The 23,217-nt window shown below is 45.8% G+C and overlaps 1 protein-coding gene across 4 annotated transcripts in view; it reads right to left on the reverse strand.

Annotated features, from left to right (window-relative positions):
• The window catches only part of spen (split ends), a 40,817-nt gene that overhangs the window by 5,106 nt on the left and 12,494 nt on the right, over nucleotides 1-23,217 (reverse strand). The window contains exons 2-10 of one of the 4 annotated variants that reach the window (XM_066739063.1): nucleotides 13,210-13,512; nucleotides 12,396-13,093; nucleotides 11,682-12,301; nucleotides 11,412-11,592; nucleotides 11,034-11,328; nucleotides 10,048-10,821; nucleotides 400-9,910; nucleotides 205-321; nucleotides 5-118 (exon numbers count right to left, since the gene is read on the reverse strand). In XM_066739063.1, coding sequence (XP_066595160.1) covers nucleotides 5-118; nucleotides 205-321; nucleotides 400-9,910; nucleotides 10,048-10,821; nucleotides 11,034-11,328; nucleotides 11,412-11,592; nucleotides 11,682-12,301; nucleotides 12,396-13,093; nucleotides 13,210-13,512 — 12,613 coding nt within the window. Of the gene's footprint in view, nucleotides 1-4; nucleotides 119-204; nucleotides 322-399; nucleotides 9,911-10,047; nucleotides 10,822-11,033; nucleotides 11,329-11,411; nucleotides 11,593-11,681; nucleotides 12,302-12,395; nucleotides 13,106-13,209; nucleotides 13,513-23,217 lie in introns of all 4 variants that reach the window. The other 3 variants (XM_066739061.1, XM_066739062.1, XM_066739060.1) reach the window with 3 other exon arrangements.

Below are 23,217 nucleotides of genomic sequence, written 5' to 3' on the forward strand. Positions count from 1 at the left end.
GAACTTGAGGAGCGTTAGCGTGATGGTGGGCGGGTGGAGGCAGAGGCGGACTTTGCGATCGATGTGGGGCAAGTCCGTAAGGTGCGCCTGGTGATGGTACAGGCCCAGTACCTCCATGCTGAAATCGTAAGGTCATTTAAATTAACAATATTTCTCAGAAAATTTTTTACCCCTTTAACTATATAAACCAATTAGATAACGTACCAGAGATGCTTCGTAAGTTGGCATTGGTACCCCTCGAGTTTGGGAATTTGCCGATGGAACCATAATGCAGTTGGACATTGACACTTCCACCTTGGGCAACTCCATTGCAGTGGTAGCCTAGAAATCGATGATTGGTATGTGAAAACTGTTTACGGTAAACGAAAATAAGGAGGACCAAATTAAAGAGAGACTCACTTGTAATTTGGTAGCAGGTGATCGTGGCACAGAACCGAGAGCAGATGGGACTGATTGTGGGTTCATAAGATGCGGTTGCGAAGATGTATTCGCTACTGAAACTGGTACGATTGTTGGAACCACAGCTTGCAAAAGATGAGTTTTCGGATTGATTAGGTGCGGCTGACTGTTTAAAGTTTTCAGAGTTACTGGCTGCGTGGGAGCTTGATGAGCCCTTGGGGATGAAGTTACTACCGAAGCGGTACTAGAGTGGGCATTGATTGGTAATTTCTGAGAGATATTGACTATGGTAGATGTTTGCTGCATCGCTGCTTGTAGTAAGTGCTGCTTCGGATTTGGCGGTGTACCTGTATTATTTAACACAGGTGACATTGGCTGTCCCTGCTTTCCATTCACCACTGATGCAGAATTTGCTTTGGCGCACGGGCTCAAACTCGGTGATACTACACGGCCAGGAGGTATTTGCAACTGAAGGCCCTGAATAGCCTGCACCGGCTGCTTCGCCACATTTTGCACTATCGTTTGGCTTGGCAAATTAGATACCGTAGATTTTGTAATAACAATTTGTTGCTGAACTGGAGCTGCTAATTTACTAGCGTTTAGAACATGAGCTTTTAGACTAGTAGGTTTCGTCTGTGAGGTGCAAGTTGGAGCACTCTGAACAACAGCCGTTGCGTTTACAGTTGTCACTGTATTTACAGTTGAGCATATATTCCCAGATTGGGTAACGGTGACAGATGTTACTTGTGTTACGGGAGACGGTGGTTTGGTTATCACACTAGGATGCTGCAACTGCTTCGACTGACTCACTCGCATCTGAGACGTCGCGTAATCCACATTTTCCTCCTTCTTCGTTTCCTCCACCGCTGGCTGTACAATTTCCGGGCCAGATCTTGGTTTTTGGAATTCAGCGGTGGGACCAGCGTTAACCAGTCTAGCGGTACCCGAGCGAGACTCGCACATCGCCTTCAAAGTATTCTGCGTTTGATTGTGGGCCGACGAAGAAACTGGAATGTACTGACCCTCTTCCGATTCTCTCATTGGTATCAACATTCCAGTAACTGGATCTATCAGCGTAGTCGGCTCGGATGATACAGATTTTTGCAAAGCTGGAGTAATGGCTGATTTGGCTCCTTCGGCTTTAGCAGCTTCGTTTCTTAAATTACTCGTCTCATCCTTCTGGCTATCCTGCTGTATCACCACCTCGGTTTCTTTGATCTTTTCTTCGCTGCTATCATCGTTGTTCTCAGAGTTGGATTTGGTTGACTTTCTATTACCTCTTGGCGATTTACGCACCTCCGCCATCTGAGCGGCTTGCTGCTGATTGATCTGCAGATTACGGTTGATGGTGTTGTATCTAGTGCTCCTTCTAGTGGCATGCACACCTCCCGCGAGTAATTTGTTCGCCGCTGTATTACGAACAACGTCTTCGATTACATCATCCACGGTATTGCGGTTGCCATCTTTTTCAGCCAATCGTTTGGACTTTCTGGTGTTAGCAGCGGGTGAAACAAACTCATCGGGAGTAACTTCCTTGACAGCGGCCACTACAGGTGCAGCGGTGGTGGTAGTCGTTGTCGTTGCTTGCGCAGTGGGTCCTGCTACGGTTGGTCCAGGGGATTTGATCGTTAGGATCAGGCGCGGGCGACCAGCGTTATCTTCCTCGCTGTCATCGTGGAACTCGTAAACATCGGCCGGCAATTTATTCTTCTCCACATGATATTTGCTTCCTCTGGATACTTTCGCACCTCGCCTCGACGGAGCAGTGCAAGAAGAGGCATTCTTGTTGCCTCTTCTGGCAGCCGCAGCACCTCGGTTGCTTCCTCGTCGACCGTTCTTCGACCTTCCACGACGACTTCTCGCAGATTCAGCAGTCTCCAAGGTGTCCACGCCTTCGTCCTGATCCTCGCTGGCTTGGTAACCCTTTTTGTTCTCGTCCTCGAAGGACTCGGAGTCAAACCAATCCTGATCGCTCTTGGCAATTTCGTTGGTCTCAGCGTTTCCTGATCGATTCTCTGCATCCCCGTCGTTACCCTCGCCATCGACCAGAGCATCGACCTTCTTTATGACGCTCTCGATGTTCACCTCCTTCGCTGACCAATAATCGCTGTCCTCCTTGCTATCGACTGGATCATCCTTCACAGCATCAATCGCCAGCGGATCTGCATTCGCCTCTTTAACAGGATCTTCGGTCGACTCGTTAGGCAAATCCGACTCGTCCTTCTTTTTCGGTAGGATCTCTTCCTTGATCTCAACATTCGGCTCGGGCTTTACGGAAACATTGCACTCCACTTTCTTGACAGACTCCAGCAAGTCCATTTTTGGTGCACATAAAACAGATTTTTCGTAGGCGGTATCCTCGTCGTTTTCTTGCTCCTGTTTGATGTTTGTCTCGAATGCAGCCGGAATCTCCGTTTTCTCCATCTTTATGTCCTTACTATCCATTGGATCCTCGAGTTTAATGTTGAGAGCCTGCTGCTGTTCCGAAGGTTGAAGAGATTTGTCTATTTCCAACGTTGGTGGTACGGTAAGTTGTTTGGGTTGAGCAGCTTGCAGAGACTCTGCTTCGGGACTGATTTCCGGCTCCTGGTTCTGTGGAAGACGCATCTCGATGGGTCCTGGCAGCGTCTGATTGCTTCTTGATGATTTTGGTTGTGATGACAAGGTTGGAGTAGCTATTCGCGTTATTATAGTCTGAGCCACGCTCGACGCTATGGGCAAGTGATTGAGAAGTTGGACTCCTTGAGGAACCGATGACTGTTTTTGACTAGCAACGGCCAGTGTTGTGGGTGAAACGATAGCTTTCTCGCTGGTCGAAATTGGCAAAGCGTTGGTCAGCGGATGAGTAGCCATAGGGGTGATTGCTTTGACCAAGGATTGATTCGCAGGTGCTGAAGCAACAATCGGTGGCGGTGGTCCTAAGGTATGCAAGACAGACTTGTGAAGCAACTGTGGCTGGCCGTGAGCCACGATCACAGGACTTGGCGTGGAGCAGCGTGGAACTTGCGTGGTCAATAACTGAATGTTCGTGAACTCTTGTTTCTGTTTGGACGATAGATCAATGTGTCCGGTCTCTGGCGTAGGAAGGGAGGAGGAGGAAATCTGCTTCTGCGATCTCGCTGGTAAGGGCGAGACGTTATCGATGAAAGTTTGCGATTTATCGAACATTGGATTGGAGGTGCCAGCGTTGATCTCTATCCTAGCTGTTTCCGGAATGAAGGTAGGTGGCTGATTCGGCGATGGTATCTTTGGCGACGTGGATGCTTTGCTGGTAGGCTCAGGCACAACGACTGGTGACAATTTGGGCTCCTCCGAACGTTGACTCGTCAATTCGTGCGGATTTACAGGTATGACGGTTTCGATGACGGACTTTCCTCCGCTTATAAAACCAGAGTCTCTCAAGCCTTTCCCTTGTATCGCAGGTGGCAACGGTGTGGGCATGCATGGTCGAGATGGTATATTTAATGTCAGAGGTGGCAAGCCACCGTGAGGATAATTGGGTGCAATCGCCCTCATTCCTTGAGCAAGCTGAATCACTGGCTGCTGCGTTCCTGCTGTCGGGTAAATTTGTTGGCTCGGTACTTCAGACTTTTGCAGAGGGATCGGAACAGTTATGGCGTTCCTGGGCGATGGAGAAGGTTTACTGGCTGCTACAACATGAGAGCCTAATCCCAGATTCCTGTTGGATTGACCATTGGGCGAGAGAGGCTGTGGAATTCGAGGCGATAATTGTGATGTAATTAGAGGTGGTATTCTTGATGGTACTAGCGGTGGCAATGGTGCCATTCCGGAACCAGTTACCGAAGATACATTCTGCAGTTTCGGGGATGCCTGTCGCAACGGTACCATTTGAGTCTGCGGCGACACCGCCAACCGTTGGTACAAAGGTTGGACTGTTGCTTGAGGCTGTCTTGGATTGGCCGTTGTGATTCTTGGCTTGTCGCTTATAACAGAGACGCTGCACGTTACTACGGAAGATTTGTACTGGGACGGTGGTGACGATGTTGTTCTGTACAGAGGAAGCACCTTTTCTTCGTTGGTCTCCAAGCCTTCGGCTTGCGCAATGGTCGAAGTTGTGGTGGTAGTGGTAACGGTAGCAGTGGTCGTAGTAACAGTAATTGCACCACTGCTCGCAGTACCAACCATAGCTGCAGTACCTTTTGAGATCTCACGAGCAGCATCGCTCAGATTCCACGAATGAGCGATCACTGAGGTCGCTGGAGGACTGGATGGTTTCGAATTGGCCTGTGTACAGGTGGATCGATTATCGGCCAGTTTTTCAGTAGAAGCAACGCTAACGATTGTACTGCTCATCAAGGTTTTCGTGGGCGACTTGTAGAAAGAAGACGGTATATCCGGTGTTTTGGGCGGCTGGGAAAGGTCGAAGCTCTCGTAACTAGGATCCTCCTCGGTGTCAGTGTCGATTTGTAAGTCATGCTCGCTTTGTGGGGTCTCTGGTTTCAAATCAACTTCCGCTTCGGTGGCCGAAGCATTGAGACTTTCGACCGCTTGCTGCATCTCTTCCATGTCCTCTTGAGGGGCTTCCGAAGAAGGCTCGACGCTCTCGTTCGCTTCAGCCTCCTCGTTCTCACCCTCGTAGGAGAAGTCTTCGGTGGAATCTGCAAAGGTTTCTTCCAAGAGTGCAGCAACTGCGTCCTCGGTCTCTTCTTGAGATATGGCAACGCGAGGCTTGTCCTCCGCTGGTACTGGAGTGTCCGCGACCACTTCCGTTTCGTCCCTTCCACTGCGCGGCTGACCGCTACTGCTCTCACGTTGCTCTTCCGGCTCGGATATACTCTTAATCGCATTCTCGTGAATGGTCTCGTCAATGTCGATCCCAAAACCAGGTATAAATTTATCTTTCTTCTTCTCAGCCTTGGTACTGTTGCTCGTAGTGCTGGTTGGAGAGGCAATGGTCGCTGGAACATTGGAGGCAGACGTGGATAATTTTGGTATTGGACTGAGCAAGGTATCTCTGGGTGGTGGTGGTAGAGTGGGGGAAGTAGTTTTCGAAAGTATCGGACTGCTCGCTCTGGGGGGACTGGACTCGTCCGTTCCCAAGTACGGCAGTTCACCAGTCTTCTCTTGCTGATGATGGTGATGGTGATGATGGTGATGATGATGATAATCCTTGCGACTGCGTTCCTCCTTCGACTTTTTCCTCTTCTTCTTCTTCTCTTTAATCTTCTCGCATGCAGTTGATGGCGTCGTTGGCTCGACACTGTCGTTGTCATCGGTGAAACGGAACACGTCTTGATCGCACAATTCTGTGGTGCTAGTGGTGGTGGTGGTGGTGGTGGTGGTAGTAACGGTGGTGGTGCTCGTAGCGGTACCAATGGTCGTTACTGCCACGGAATTTGACAAACCCAACAGCTTGGCCTCGATCTCTCTACCTGCCTCGACTAAATCCACGCTGTTCTCATCTATGTTGCTCTGATGTCGTCGCTTTTTCTCCGACTTCCTCCTGATTCTCTCCACTTCTAAGGTGCTGGGACTGTGCAGTCCGTCGCTATCCGATGGATAGTCGTTATTTTCCGAGCCTATGCTGGTCAGTCTGTTGAAGAATGTATTGGAAGGCGTGTCGTCGACGTCGTCTGACAGAGGACCGAATATATCCTCCATTCGTTGAGAGTCTCTGGTCTCTTGGCGATTGAGTCTCTTCCTTCTGGACTTGGCTTTATCGTCGCTGTTACGATCCCTCCTCTTGTCCTTCTTGTTACGTTGCTTCTTCTCAACCCTTCCTCGCTGCTCCTCGCTGCTGTCTATCACAGCGACGTTACCAGCGACAACAGCACTCTGTGCGGTGGCAGTAATATTCTCAGATTCGTTCGAATGATTCAGACATATCTCTGTATTGGTGGTCGTCCTTGACTTTTCCAGCCCTTCCTGCAGTTCTTGCAGCTTGACGCTATCCTCGATGATCGAGGAATTCTTTTGACGCTTCTGCTTCTTTTTATGGGATTTCTTACGAGAGTCCCTTTCATGGTTATTCATTATTGGATGCATCGTATGGAATCCACTTCTCTCCTCGTCGTCCGAGGTCCTCAGCTCCTCCTTGGCATTACTACGGTGTACAACGCTATTAACAATAATCTGAGTATTGGACGTATTCTGTTTTTCCTCGGTATCGGCGAATCCAAGATCAACGTCGTTTTCGAGGAACCTTTCGCTCCTAACGGATTTGTGAATTTTTTTATTAAAGGATTCCTCCTCCTCGCTAGTGTCCGAGTGTATTCGAGACCTCGAGCCTTTTCGCGATAGTGACTTGGCTCTTGCCGAGTCTGACTCTGAAGTAGCCTCGTCCTCCGTTAAAGCTTTGCTACTGACGGAATCTCCATCCCACGAGGTGCTCTGTTTCTTCTCTTCGCGCCTCGCTCGACTCTGCTTCAATTGCGAAAATTTATCCTTCAGTCGAACTTGGCGCTTCTCCTCCTCCAGCTTCTGCATGTTCTTCGTCGAACGGGCTTTCACCTTGTCATACATACTGATGTAAGCCGGTTCGTCATCCACGATATCGAATATGGAATGCTTCTTTGGCTCGTCGCTATCCGTATCCGTGGTGGCAGATGGATGCCTAGGTGCTTGGTTCTCGTGGGTCGACAGAGCACCCTCGTCAATATCGCTTGGCATATTGGACGACAAGTGTTGCTGTTGTTGTTGTTGCTGCTGCTGCTGTTGTTGGGGATGGGAAGAGTTTATCGTATGCTGCTGCTCGTTAACACTCGAAACGTCAGATTTTTTCGACAATTCCAGCCTCGACAGAAACTCCTTATCGGGCTCAAGGTGGGAGACCCTCGGACTACGTTCCCGAGACTCCTTATCCGATCTTTCCTGCCTGCTCTTCTTGCTCTTCTGCTTCTCCTTGTTACCACCAGAGTCTCCTCGATCCCTGGAAAGATCATTGTGAGAATCTCTCGAGTCGACGATGATCTGAGAATTTTCCTTGCTGTCCCTGCTGCTTTCCTTGTTCTCCCTGTTGTTCGATCTATGAGAATCGTTGCGATGCTTGCGATCCTCGGATTTCCTGTTCTGCCTCGATCGGTCCTTGCTGTCGCGCCTGTGGTCCGAGATCTTCATGCGTTTCGAGTCATCCTCGAGGGACGACGTCTCCTGCGAGGAGCACCTGCGCTTTGTCGCCGACAAGGATGCCGGTATAGCAGATTGAGTTTGCGACTGCGTATTGTTCTGATAGAAGTGATTCTCCGATTGGCGTTTTGAGTCCTCCCTCCTCTCTTTTTCTTTATCATCGCGGTCCCTTCGCTTGTTGTCCCGTTCGTTTTTCTCCTTCTTCTCCTGGTCTTCCCTCCTCTTGTCCCGTTCTTGCCTCTCCCTCTCCTCTCTATCGCGCTTTTCCCTCTCGAGCCTCTCGCACTCCTCCTTCTCTCGCTTCCTCTCCTTCTCCTCCCTCTCGCGCTTCCTTTCCCTCTCCGTGCGCTCCTTCTCCTCCCTCCTCCTCTCTCGCTCCTCCTTTTCTCTCCTCTCTTGATCCTCCCTCTCTTTCCTAGCTCGTTCCTTCTCCTGCTTCTCGCGCTCCATTCGAATCTCTCGTTCCTTCCTCTCCCTCTCATCGCGCTCTCTCCTCTCGCGCTCCTGCCTCTCTTTCTCATCTCTCTCGCGCTTCTCCCTATCCATTCTCTCCTTCTCGCGTTTCTCCCTTTCGCGCATATCGCACTCTTCCCTCTCCTTTCTCTCTCGCTCGCGTTCCTCCCTCTCCTGCCTCTCTTTCTCCAAACGCTGCTCCTTTTCCCTCTCTTTTTCCTTCTCCTTCCTCTCTTCGTCCTTCTCTCGCCTCTCCCGCTCGTGCCTCTCGCGATCCTCCTTCTCCCTCCTATCGTACTTGGCCTCTTTCGAGTGACTATCGGAATCCAGGCTGTCGCCCGAGTGCAATAAGTTGGTCTTCTCCTCCCGAGGATCCCTGCTACCACCGTTGTTGCGACTCTTCTCCGTGTCGGAGTCCTCTTTTCGATTCCTCCTCTGACAGTCCTTCATCTTATTGTGCTTTAGCGCCTCCCTGGTGTCCTTGCTACTACCACTGTCGCGTGGCTCCTTGGGATTACCACCGCTACTGCTGCTGTTGCTGCAGTTCTCTTTTCTTCGCGAGAGTTGCAGCGACGAGGACGATGACGATGACGATGACGATGAGGACGACGACGTCGAGGCGTTTGACGAACCAAACATCGCGGTGGATGCTTGATGCGCCAACGAAGGGGTGCTAGATGAATAGGAGAAGGTTGTCGATGCTGTTGACGTCGAGATGCTGAGGGTCGTGGTGTTGCTCGCTACTAAGGATGAAGGTATCGATGTGGCGAATGATTGATTACCGGAGGATGAGGTACTACTGCTGTTCATCATGCCTCGATTCGTCGAAGCACCGTGCGTGTGAGCGTGAATACCACTTATACTACTACTGCTGTTGTTGTTGCTATTGTTATTACTACTACCGCTAGTCAGGAGATTATTCATGGACGCTGTAGGGTATGCGTTGCTAGTGTTAGCCATTGTTCCCGTGCTGAGACCACCGATCGGTAATGAAACCGGAGGCAATTCGGGACTGACTGTTTTCAAGGACGTGCCTGGCGTTATAGGAGTGGTGGGTGTCGGGTGAACACAGTTGTGCTGCAGGCTCGTTCTCGGGTCGTTCTTCGACGCGGAGTTTGTCGAATTGGACAACGAGAAGCCCGTTGAAACCGTGCTCGGCATACCGACCACGTGACTGGTAATAGAAGACGCGCTAGTCGCGTGTACCGGCGGATGACTAGGAAATGGATACTGCAGGCAAACTTTGCTGGTGCAATTGGAGGTGGAAGTCAGACTCTTGCCACTGCTGCTGATCATCGAGCTAACGCCAATAACGCCAGTGAACTCCTTAGGCTCGTATTTTTCGCTAAAGTTCTCCAATCGCTTCGAGTCCTCGTCGAAGACGCTCCTTTTGGCGAGGACCGACTTGACGATGTCGGATGGTTGGACCTCGTGGAGATCGAGGTCGAGAAGTTTGTGGCGAAACCTGAAACGCTCGGACGCGGTGGCGTCCAGCTTGGCCAGAGCGTCACCGCCCGCTGCGCTCAGGGCTCTCGAACCACTCCACTTTTCGTACTTCTCGTCGAGGGAGCGTATCCTCTCTTCGAGGCTGGGAGACTGCGGCGCTGTCTCGCTGTCCGAGCTCGTTGGACTCGGGCTCGGGTGACGAGGTGGCGGCGAAGCCGGTGGCTGCGGCGCCGTTCTAGGACTGGACGTACTGGATATGCTGCTCGTGCAAGGAGGACTACTCGCTACTTTGTACACGCTCGAGCTATTCGAACGGCCGCTACCACCATTGTTATTGTTACTGCTATTGTTATTGTTGTTATTATTGTTGTTCAGCATCTGAGTGGCGAACCGTGGCAAAGGTAAGGAGAGCGGACCCTCGTGGTTCCTCTCGCGAAACCGTCTGGGTTCGCTTGGAATCAGGTTCTCCGGTCTCTCGTCCACGAGAGGGGTACCAGGTCGAGATCCGTCGTGATGCTCGTGATGCCTGTATCACAAAGATTCGTCATTTTAGTGGGATTATCTAGAGAAGCGTCCCAACGGAGTCTTCTCTCCCGTGCGGAGACGTAGCGAAAGGGAGAGAAATCGAGGGACGAATGTGTGTAGAATAGAAGGTGAACAAACCTGGTGGTATCGCGACGACGCTTGCAGGGAGTGGGTCCCCTCCCGTCGCAACTGCCGCGTCTCGAGCCGTGGTGCACGATCACTTTGCTATCACTCACACGCCTGATGTCGACACCCTTCCGACCGGAGTGGGAGGAGGTGACGAGAAGGGATGCGATTTCTGGCTCGTCGTCGTCGCCACCAGCACCGCCGCTGCCGCACATCAAGGCGGAGCCTGCCCCGTCCAGTTTCATGCGTTTCTTCGGGGCGAAGGCGGTCTCGTCGCCACTGCTGTGACACTCCTCGAGCTGTTCCAGCAGGTGGACCCGCTCCTTCTGAAGGTGCCGAATGTCCGGAGGTGGTAGGAGCGGCGGAGGCGGTGCGGGTGGCTCGACGCTGGTGATTACACTCTGGACGGTGTGACGTCGCGACGGAGGAGGGCAGTCCTCGTCGTTGAGCTTCCCATCGCTGAGAACGCTACTCTGATAATCGTCGTGACTAGCAGCGCTGCCCTGGCTGAACTCGTCGTAGCTACGGAACCTTCGCGTTGTCGATGCCGCCGTTGCTGCCTCGTTGTAGTCCACGTCGTAGTAAGAGTCCTGATAGGAACGCCTGCTACTCCGCGACAACGCGGCTGGATGGGCAGGACTGGCGCCTGGCGTACTGTTCCCCGTAGCCCTCGAGTAACTCGTCGTTCTCGACCTTGGCGGTGTTTCGTAACGCGCGAATCGACTGCTGGCATTTGGTATTGTTACGGTTGAATCAAAACTGCTTCGCTCACGTCTGTAAGGTAGACTATTTTTCATAAAGGAAATTACTAGTTGATCTGATTGCTCTTCTTAATTATATCTATGTATTTATAAGCTATATAATAGTATATTTTAGATTATTATCTTGAGTAGTATAGATGTCTGGATGGTATGGAATACATGCGTGCCTTATGCGAAGAATTTCAAGGTTGTTCTCGATATAACAGTACAGCATTCTATTGTACTATAAATACATACGTGATATCAAAGGTTGACGCCGGTGATGGTCTGGCGTCCCAGGACTTATCGTTGACGATGCCCTCCTGTCGTTCTAGGTGTTCGTAAAACGTGTCCTGGCACTCCCTCGATGCAAAATCCACTTGGATTCGACGGCCGCGAAGAGCCACGCCTCTCATCTCTTTAACCGCAGCTTGCGCGCAGTTGATCTGTTCGAAGAAGACCAAAGCTTGTCCCCTTTCTCGGTCCACCACGACTTGTGTTATTGGTCCAAATTGATGAAACTGCATATTCAGATATTTCTCCGACATGCAATCTGCAATTGTGACAAGACGATGTGGTTGAATGAAAGAAACTGAGATAACTCGATCAACCTCGCGACGTTCTCGCGATACTTACCTCCAATACCATCGACCCACACGCAGCACGTGGGCATCGATTTACCGAATCCCAGTTTGATTCGATTCGCGCCCAGGTGTTCACCATCCATCGATCGCATTGCTTTGACTACGCTAGCAATGTCGGAATACTGACAAAAGGCATAACTAGAGACCGCCCCTTGCTTCTTGATGTCGATCTCCTGGAACAAGGAGAAAGAAAACAATGCATCTCTGGACTAAACGGGCGAGGAAGGTATCTACCGAAATCTAAAGAAGGCGCTTGACTCACCAAAATCTCGCCAAAGGTTTCAAAGTGCTTTTTAAGCTCGGACGCCGTTACGTCCTTCTCGAGATTACCAATGAAGAGAGTTCTAGTGGCTTTTGGATGATACTCATCCAATTCGGCCTCGTAAGGCCTGAACTCGTTATCCTCGACATCGTAGCCCTGGTAGGGGGCAACTTCGATCTTACAGCCAAAGAAAAGTTTGTCGTGGGACACTTCCAACGCTTTCTCAACGTCCTCCGGCTTTTTGAAGCATACCAGGGCGTATCTGTCGCCAGCTGCCCCCACCACTTTTACCCACGTCACTTTCCCATGCTTCTTGTACTCGTGAAAAAGACCGTCCTTCAGCGAGGTATCGCTGCTCCGTGCTGGCAAATTTCTCACGCAAATAGCCAACGGTCTTCTGTCTTCCGTAACCGCGGAGGCGGCATTTCCGCCGCGGTGAGGGGAGCTGCTCGGTGACGTACTACCACCGGACGTGCTACCAGCTGAACTGCCGCTACGACTGGGACTACTGCTACTGCTACCGGAACGACTACTGCCGCTGGGTGAACTACTTCCGCTTCGCGATTTTCTACGTTGTTTCTTATGTTGACGTAGCGCTCCGCTGCTACCGCCGCCTACGCCTGTTCAACAAACAAAAACACAATTGGTCGCATAAGTGGTTTCTTGCCGAACAAAGAGAGTGTGAAAAAGAGGATAAAGGGTCAAGCGAGTTACCTGTCTCATCCTGATAAACGTCATTGGACACGGGTGAGGGTGGCGGTGGTACCGAGCTATACCTGGAGGTGGCTGTTTCATAAGCGGACCACGACGAGGACGAAGATGAGGATAAACCACCGCCACCGCCACCACCACCTCCTCCACCTCCGCCTCCCCCACCACTACCAGCACCTCGGTGCCGATCTAAATGCGATGGAGGCGGAGGAGCCGAGATGTAGGGACCGGATCGAGGATACAGGCGGTCCCTCGGCCTGCTCGATGTCACGTGGTAGGAGCTCGAAGGTGGGGGGCGTCCACGTGGTATGTAACCACTCGGATCTGCCGAGGATGCATCGGTCGGGTGAACCGGCAGAACTCCGCTGGACGATACTCCGGTGCTGCCGACCCGGTTGCTTCGGTCGTTTCCGTAGAAACTGCCGTGCGAGCTCCTCGAATTGAAAACCTCTGACGAGTTACGATCGGCGCCGATGTTGGCGCTACTGTCGTTCCCGCCACCAACGCCAGTGGCGCTGCCGACGCTGTTTCCAAGAATGTTCGCGTTGCCGCCGACGCTAGCGCCACTGTTGCTGCCGCCGCCGCTGTTGCCGCTACCGATGCCGACACCACCAGCACCGCCATTGCCGACGCTACCGACGCCAACGCCACTGACGCCGATTCCTCCGACTCCGCCGACGCTCGTCCCATGATCGTCCGAGCTTCTAAAACAACTATCGGTTAGTCAGTTCTCGTGTTTCCCGCTTAATAAACTACGTGAAATTCCTTCTGTCTCTCTCTCTCTCTCTCTCCCTCTCTGACAGCCATTGTCACTTACCCGTGGGAGGGAAATCTGTGCTGCAAGTGCTGGGGCTCGTAGTACTGAGTGGTGAGGGCTCGTTCATCCAACGTATGCTCGATAGCATGCGCCTTCGCTGCGGACTTGATATCCATGAACGCCACCGTCGCTGATGCGCCCCTGCTGATCGTCGGACAACCGACCCCCGATCCGCCGACGTTGACACCACCACCGGACCCTGTACCTCCATCGTTCCCTTCACCGAGGGCACCTCCGGAAACTCCATCCACGGGACATTCCTCGCCTTGCGGCAGCAGCTTGACGCTCTGCACGCGTCCATATCTGTGTCAAGCAAAATCATCGACAACTTTATAAACGTGCAACAGAAACGTGACAGTGTTGTAACTTTCTCATTTGTCGTCGATCTGTTTTTCATCGACGAGCGCCTCGATGTCAATAGTGACACTATTGGATTTCATTTCTGCTCGTATAGCTGATTTTGCGTTAAACAAATCAGGGGATTCTAACTTGGATATGGTTAAAATGAATTAGAACATGCGTATGTATGCGCTATTAATCAGGCAGGTCTTTCTTCCAGTGGGCTCTTTGTACAATATAGTATAGAAAAGCTCTCTGGGGAAGGAGTGGGGGAAGCTGAGCCTGAGCCTTCCTATATAGATTGTTGGAGGTGGTAACGGAGGCGAGCAGTGATTGGTCCATGAGCGATGTAGAATATACGCGCAGGCGCAGAGTCGTGAACGTCTCGAAAGTTTTCCAGGGAGTCGGTCGTCAACTCTTGCGCGAGTTACACGTTTCTTTAGCCCTCTCTCTCTCTTTCTCTATTATTCACTTACTCTAATTTCTCTCTCTCTCTCTCTCTCTATCACTTACTCTAATTCTATCTATTTATCTCTCTCCCTCATACAAACATTTATTTTCAATAAGAACGCTCATATTGAACTTGATTCGTCCCAACAGCAGCAGCGTCAACATCCACTAGATGATACCCGGATAAATAGTAGCAGTATTGTATGGAATTTTGCTACACGTGAATCAATAATAGAAGTAGAATATTTATTGGCCCTCTCTGGATATACGGGACTACGTTGAAAAAATCTATTAGACTCTTTTGAAGAACGAACAATGTGGTTTTTTTGATTTTTCGCATATAAGATACACGAAGAATCAACGATAACGAGCATACGATAGAGAACGTTTACATATATGGAATGGGGTGTGGTTCGATCTGCAGGACTATAAAAAGCATGTGATTTTACTTTTAATCTATATACTTCCTCTGCGACGACAACAGAGCTTGTTGGACACAATGAGACGTATCTAGGTTCTCCCAAATATTGTTTGTCAACAATTCAACTGCTCATATAAAGAAACGCTACGTATTTCTTCGATAACAAAGTTTCTTCTGAGAAACGGAGGCAAGGAAGCTGAAGAAGCAACAGAGAGCACGAGAAATTATAGAGAAGCACTGTTTTCTATGACGTTTTCTCAGCAGGCCCATTACAGTTTAGAGACGTTCCGCGAAAAATACGACTCGCTCCCTCCTCCGTTATAATAATATTATATTTCTTAGCAAACAAGTAGCCAAAGAAAATCAATTTTTCACGTGATGTGTTTGTTACTCGAACAGTGCAATCGGAAAGCAGCAACATCAACTTTATAGAAGGTTGTCTAACGCGCAATTGCGATAAGGAAAGTAGGCAAAGTGGAATGGTGAATCTAAAGCGTCTATCATTATGTATAAAATTCTTAGTTCTCCGCTGCTTAGCTCGTTCGTTCGTTTCTCTGCGAGAGGCTGCTTTGTGCAAAGAAACTCGACGGGAGTTTCTAGTTTCTTGCATTATTCGACGAGTCTGGGCGGGCTTGGTCTTTCTCCGGTAAACAGTTGCCTCTGTTCGTTCATTATATCGGGGGATTCACATATGCGTCATGCTACACAATCAAAGCTACTGAAGAAGTCTCACACGCACACACATGTACACACACACACAAGAGTGGATGTGTGACCCTTTTCTATAGAGTGCATCGAAAGAGGAATAAGGAAAGAGAGTGTGTGAAAAACACTCGTTGGTCCGTATGCGTGCGTGTGTGTGTCGCGTTACTCCTGTGTATATGTGCTGGCGCGCAAACTCTTACGATTGTGTTGGCTGACGCGTGTATGCTTATAGGGATGTATGTATGTGGGGTGGGGGTATGTATGAGTGGGGTCGAGGATATGTAGAAGGGGACGACCCGCGTGCCACGGTGGCTGGCTGGCGGCCTGGCGGGCGAGCCGTGAGCCGTATTCCCTCTCGTCCGGCATCGCTGCTTACTGACTCGTCGAGGAATTTTACTCAGGTAGACTCGCTCCCAGGCTTCTTTCTCAACTTTAACGTTTCACTCAACAAACAAGACGGATTTTGCTCCACAAGAAACCTGCAGTAACGCGACGATGCTCGCTAAATCGACCAAATCTCTATATCAATTTCGCAAATTTATTTTATCCCTTATCTATCTCCGCGTCACTGATAAATCCATGGAAATTCTCTAATTTCCTCTACTTATTATCCTATATATTTCCATTTTTAATGTAAACACCGTGAAACTCTACGGAACAGCTCCTAGCATCCTTAAATTTCTTTTTTTCAATCGCTTTAAAAGCTTTTTCATTCGATACCTATCCCGATTCTAAAATTGGGTCAGAGTTTTCTCGCAAAAACACGCCGTGGGATTTGTGGAATTCGCTGTTATATTCTTGCAAATATCGAGGCAAGAAATTTTCTTTTCGTTCTAGGATATGAGGCGGATAAAAATAATGGAGAGTAGGGCTTATATTTTTCTACAGAAATGAATTGGCGTTTGTATAAATGAATATTCAATCGAGCAGGCCGAAATGTTTCCTTGCAAGATAAATAGGTTTTTGGAGGTATGACGAAAGTATACTGTGCAGGGTGGACGAAATAATTTCAGATCACACACAATTTCGCGTTTTATTATTTGGATAGATATTGATTGATCTTCTTCATAGATTTTTGGCTGCACAAGTGAACATCTAGATATCGAGCAAGGCCAAAAAAGTTGGGAGGAATCCGCTCTTGACAGACAACACTGACACGAGCAAGTCCAAGCTCCAAAGCATCGAGGTGGAGCAGAGTCAATCGTCGAACTGTATCAACGTGATTCGCCAAACTTGGCAACACTGGTATGACTCAGCTTTGCCCGATTCTGCTTCCCTCTTCCTATGCAGAAAGGCCAACACTACGCAGCTGACGCCCTACCTCTCCTTCGATAATCCCCACCAAGCTATAGTTTCGCGCTCTCCTCCCCCCCCCCCCCCCCTCCTCTACACTCGTCGTCAACAGACGCGCGCTCCCCACCAATGGCCATCCATCTATTCATCCTCCCATCCATCTATACACCCACCCACCACCCACTCACCCGTTCTTGCTACTTGTACCAACCGCTTGTATCTTGCTCTTCGCAATGTTCCGTTCTTTTCCATTGCGCCTATATACCCCGCTCCCTCCACCAGCCTTACCCCTTCTCTTCCATCCCCTCCCTTTCACTCCTAAACCGTACAGCATCAAACCACTCCGTGTATCTCTTCTCCTCGCTCGCGCGACCCGTACAAAATCTTCCTCGACACGATTCTTCGATATTTCTTTGCTCCGCCAACCGATTTTCCTCGCTCTTAATAACATTGATTATTTACGACGATAAGAATCTAATCTCACACCCACCGATGGACTCTCTTATAATACGCAATCTACGTATGATACACGCAACACTTGCCAAGAATCCGGTCGATGAATAATATTTTTTTCAAAACGACTCGTGCCCAATCTCCGGCGTTGATAAAACGAGACTCGTGCAGTGTAAAATTTTGAATATGCAGTTTGTAATACTTATTCCGTCGCAAATTACAAATGATGTAAAACAAAGTGTACGAGGTTGACTGTATCAAGCTGATATTCCACTATAACTGTCGGCGGACGCTGATAAGCAAGGTCACATCAGTTTAAGGTCAAAGACATGTAGGGTCATTTCGCCGGTTAACATCACACTGCCGAGGGGTTCACCAACATATTTCTCCAATTATTCAATGTTTATTTCATACTTCGAATATGGATATCTTTGAATTACAATAAGGACCGAAGACTGTATATTCATCGGCGTGTAAATCAAATATAGCGTGGAATAAAAATGCTTCTCAACTTAAGGGACTGGTCTATAATAATGGGATCTCGTAAAGGAAAATCTAATGTATATATATTATTTTTCAACATTATTTCACATTCAACTACTACTTTCACGCAACTAATGAAAACAAAAAGCTGTACAAGGAAGTGGACAGAAATAATTATACCAAATATTATAGTTACACTCGACGGTTCAAAGAAAACGCTAAACTATTATTTTCCTTCTCTCTCATTACAGACCAAGGTATAAAAACTCGAATGTTCAATCAAACAAAAATGACCAACTGAAAACACATTTTCTTTCGAAAGAGCGTTAATCTTAAATTACATTCTACGAATAGACTTGAAAATACCAGTGGATTGAAAGTACGTGGAACATCTGTGTTTACAACAAATGGTACGGACTGTTTGTTTAATGCTAGCAAAATATAGAAATGGAAGATTTGGGCTATTTATACAAAAGGTGTAAATTGTAAATTTGGAGAAAAATCTTTAGATATACATAGGTATAATTGAAAGATAAATTATAGAAATGAAAGATTGTGGGAGGTGGAAAAAGAGAGAAATAAGAAAGCAAAGAAATACAGGAGAGGCCAGTAGACACGGTAGAGCGAATACGCGCGCGCGCGCGAGAGAGAGAGAGAGATGAGATCTGGCAACACTGTAGGCCGCAGGCGACGAGGCAGACGTAGGCTGGCATATACGAGTAAGCAAGTAAGCAGTCAGGCAGCGAGGAAACGACCGACCGACCGACCAACCAACCAACCAATTCAACGAGGCAAGGCTAGGCTAGGCACACCAGGCCAAGCCAAGCCAAGCCAAGCCAGGGAAGCCAGGCAGTGGCAAAAGCAGAGAGCGCTAGAGACGTGGCAACGTCGAGCGCTGCTATTATGTAACACCCGGCAACATCGCTGCTTTATACCGTGAGGTGGCCGTAGTGGGTTGGGGTAAAGGGCAGGGGGAACTCGAAAGACCGACAGAGAAATAATGCTGCGAGATGGCTAAGCACGAGAGCGAGAAAACCAGCCAGCCAGCTGGCACAGCACGGTTAGTTTGCTATACGAAACTACGATGCGTTCGGCGTTCGGCGTTCGGCGTTCAGCGTTCTCTCTGGCCAACACACAATTAAAGAAACAGAGAAAGGGCCACGTTGCACACACAGGAACACTCGTCTCTCCCCTCTTGGGACCATGTTTATACCAACACAGTGACACTAAAGAGACAATGTGTAACTCTACATAATATAAACATATACCTACTGGAAAAAGTCCCTCGGAAATGATCAAACTCAACGATAGATAGCGCTCATAGTTTGTAGTAAACTACTGTACATTCTTGGTAAATTTTTACTGGCTTGTTATGCACACACGGAGCGAAACGAGGCTTTGTATACTAATACAGTGACAATGTATTACCGTATTGTAATATAAGTATATCCGAGTATTCGCTCCGTGCCTACCAATATGAACATAACGAAGCAAGAATGTGTAATTATGTATATACACGAAAATGTCCAAGAAAAGATGACTAAATTCACAGAAAGGTTGTGTTTATTGTATATGCATGTTCGTACAGATTGTAATCTTAATGTTACTGTGTTAGTATGCATACAGTGAATAGGAAAAGTCTATCAACAATGATTAAAGTTAACGATAGATAGCGCTTATAGTATAGTATGCACATACAAGGTGACTGGTTAACTTATACCAAATCAATAAAATCATGTAAAACGAATGATTTTAAGAATACATTTCTTAAGTAGGTTTTGTAGTTGGATATCTTCGTTTTGGTTTTCAGAAGTGGTATTTTCATCGTTAAGATATATTCTAGTGGTTGATGTATTTACAAATCTATTATTTTTTAGTTAAAACAGTATTAATCAAAAGAGAAAATATAACATTTTGTGTGTGTGTGTAATATTGTAGATAAATTAAAAATCGAAACAGTAAATTTGGAGGGTATGTTCTCACATTCAGGATGACTTCTCAAGAAATAAAAATTTCTAAGAAAACCTAAATTCAAATGCAAAATGTGAAAGTAGGAGCAATAAAATGGCATTCGATGTAAAAATAAAGTAATCTGCTTTATATTATATTGTTTATTAGTTATTTTGAATATTTTATCATTAATTAATTAGTTGTACAGTAGAACATTATTTATTTAAATTCTAAAAAATGTCTAATTAGTATGGCAAGGTACCAAAACTAAACAAAACCTAAATAACATTGTTTATCTGACTGTTATGAAACAAAATTACACATTCTCAGTTTAATAATTTAGTCATGTTTGAAGGGCTGTCAAATATAAAAAAAAGGGTATTTTTTGAGGACGTGATCTATGACGTATAGTTTGTCTTCAAATACAGCAGGAGATTTTTATAATATTTTAGACGATTTTTAAGGGTTTTTTTATAGTCTCGTGCGATTTAGTTTGACCCACTGGTGTACACGAATGCGGCTTACTGGAACGTCTGTAATAAAAAAGTAAAACATCCTCAGAGACAAATATGATTATGGCTCTAGTATAGATCACTATTATTGTATTTTAGTAAAAATTCACGAAATGGTGAAGAAGTTCTTAAACTGGTAGTTTTCAAACTAGTTTTTGTTTATAAAGAAAGAAAATACGATGAAAAATGAGGAAAAACTAACCGATCTATTTTATTGTGGTCTATACTGGTGCCTTAATCATGCTTTTTCTGATGATATCTTGTCTTTTTATTTCAGACGTTCCAGTGAACTGCAATCGTGCACGTCAGTACGTAAAACTGAATTCCACGAGGCTGTAAAAAACTCTATAAAAATTATATAAAAATTTCCTGCTCTGTATTTGAAGACTTGAACTAGACGTCAGAAGAACCATTTACTCAAAAAAAGATTTCTTCTAGATTTATAATCTCTTTAGGGGCTAATATTTTCGACTAAAAAAGTCTAATATCCTCTTAATTACAAAGTTTTACTGTGATTTAAAAATTCTTTAATTCAAGGCTTTCTATTGGTACAACTATCTCATGACCATTTCTTATTAGCGAAGCAATCTTGAGATACTGAGGGATTGATATATTCATATGTATATAGAAAGCCTCGAGGTGAAGAATTTGTAATTCTGAAAAACGTTTTAATTAAGGGCCAGTATTAAAAATAATAAAACAATTTTATTTTTAAATTAATTCACTGTACAGGAATTTATCGTTTTAACATAACTTAATTAGACACGTTTTATATAGGGTGTGTCACTTAATTCATTCACAGGAGGGTAAACAAAAATTTATTTATCTTCGTAAGTATAAGAGATATCAATTTTTTTATATAAAATCTTTCTGAAAGTATTTTTTATTTAGATCTAAAAATATTCTATAAAAAATTGATATCTGGTTTAGTTACGAAGATAAATAAACTTTACGTCCACCTTCTACGTCGAATTAAATGACACACTCAGTATACAATTAGACATTCTCACCTCTATGTTACTGTATTGGTATACGTGTGACTAAAGTAATAATGTTTAACTAACTGTACATGATACAAGTAGGAAAGAGTTGGTCAAAAGTGGCAAAAATTAGCGATAGATAACGCAGATAGTATACGTATAAAGAGTGTTTACTGTAACTCGCCCTAGAGCACGGGCGAAAAAAATCATTTATCTGTGTAACTAAAAGAGATAACAATTTTTTCATCCTATCTTTTCGAAAGTCCGTTCTATTTAGATTCGAAAGGTGTTATGCAAAAAGTTGATATCTCTTATAACTACAGAGATAAAAGTACTTTTACATCTACGCTCTGCGATGAATTAAAGTAAACACCCTGTATATACACCCCACTAGAGATTCTCACTTCAATGTTATCGTATTGGTATGCACGGAACGATGCTTCCCATCATGTGAAATCACTGCTACGTCACACGACTCATTGCAAAATCCCTTTCTCGTTTTTTCCCTTCCCATCAATCAAATCCCTTGCCTCCTTCCTCATAGCTCGCAAGCATTAATTATACACTTGACTCTCAAAGGGTATCCTTTTCACTCAACTATACAATCTCTTCACTTGGGTATAATGTTAAGCTCGATTCGTATTAGCCTCTTAGGTCGGACTCTATGTTCACGATACACTCACAGTCAAACATTTTCATGAGTATTCACATCTTATGCCAATTTTTCGGTAGTGTCGTGCTGGATGTCTATTGTACTAATAAGACACGATTTAGAATCGAAATAAACAAAATTCTGTTATGCAGGGTTTACCATTGAAGGTGGGTCAGATCGTGCAGAAAAAAACCCATTTTTATCCTCAAAATTATAACAGATTTAAATTTTGTATAGATAGTCTTCGGAATGGGAACGGAAAGGAGCTTCAAAAAGGTTCTCTAACAAAAATATTGATATCTATTCTAGTCGCAGAGATAATTGTGTTTTTATGTTCATGCTCTGCTATGCCTGTAATGTTAATTACGCCCTGTATAATTGAATAAACAGTGTAGACGAAACATAATAATATAAAACATAGTATTTTACTTTTATAAAAAAGTACAGATAACAAAATAGTATCTGATAGAAATATAAAAATTGAAGTACTGTGTTTTACGTTCTGTTTCAACTATTATTTGATATTTCAGCAGTAATTATTAAACTATAAAATAGATGTTTGTTTCCTTTTCTTCAGATTTAAGACATGCCTGACTAATACAGGAGATATATAGTGCGAAGCAACAGTTACGAGTTTTCTGAGAAGCATCAATAAAGCATAACGAAATTTTTAAGAATCAAATTAAGCCTTCGTATTCTGCTCTGTCCTCTCTCAGAGGGCATATTGTTCCCTGTTTGAAAACAGCACAGTGCAAGGGTTAATGATTCATCTTACTCTTATAAAAAAAGAGACAACAACAATAATATCGACTTTAGATTCCTGTTTGAATCATAGAATCTCTCAAGAACCTTTGTTTTATCGACTTTATAAACGTATGAAATGTACATGGTGGCCCCACAAAAAAAACCAAGGCCTTTTCAAGAAAAAAAAAAATGGTTTTTGAAAAATATCCGAGTACACTAATTCATTCTTTGAGTAAGTCATAAAGTAACCACAAAAATATTGAAGGTGGAGGAACTTGAGAGTTATAAAGGTTATCTTGAGTTTAATAAATTGTATTACTTATTTTTTATAGCATAGTCATGCAGCTTATTTCAAGAGCTTTCCAAAATACTATATTAATTTATATTCGTCCAGTCGTTTACGAGATATTTCGGCTTGGAATTATACATAGGCGAGCGAATATGCCTGGGTGCATGCGTAACAGCTACGCGAACATTACTTTAGCCAATCATACGACCAATATGCAATTTCGAATCGAAATATCTCGTAAACGACTGGATGAAACGATAAATTAATATAGTGTTTTGGAAAGCTCTTGAGATAAGCCGTTAGAGTGCGTAATAAAAAATAGGGAGTTCCATATATAAAATTCAAGGTGACCTTTACAACTTCCAAGTTATTTCACTTAAAGAATAATATTTATGTGCTTAATTTATGGTCCCTTCGAACTATAAATTGAAGTGTTGGATTATTTAAAAAAAAATGTTTTTTTTTTTCTTGAAAATGTCTTATTTACTATTCCATTGGACCATCTTACACAGCCTGTAAAGTAGAGATTCTGCAGAATACATAGGTTAACTCACGGTTCAATTAAAATAACAGCGAGGAAGAAGCCGCGCGATCAAAAAATCATGAGTTTACCATGAGTGAACTTCTTGTGTGCATATAATCCCATTTAAATAGCGGCTTACATTATTTTTAGCGCTTTGACTGTAGCGTGACCTAAGCTATAGTGTGAACCGACCTTAACACTATCAATACTTGAG

The sequence above is a fragment of the Prorops nasuta genome, unplaced genomic scaffold (genome assembly GCF_024137725.1).
Source record: "Prorops nasuta isolate Cenicafe-Biocafe unplaced genomic scaffold, Cenicafe_Pnas_1.2 PNAS00019, whole genome shotgun sequence".
Classification (NCBI taxonomy): Eukaryota; Metazoa; Arthropoda; class Insecta; order Hymenoptera; family Bethylidae; genus Prorops; species Prorops nasuta.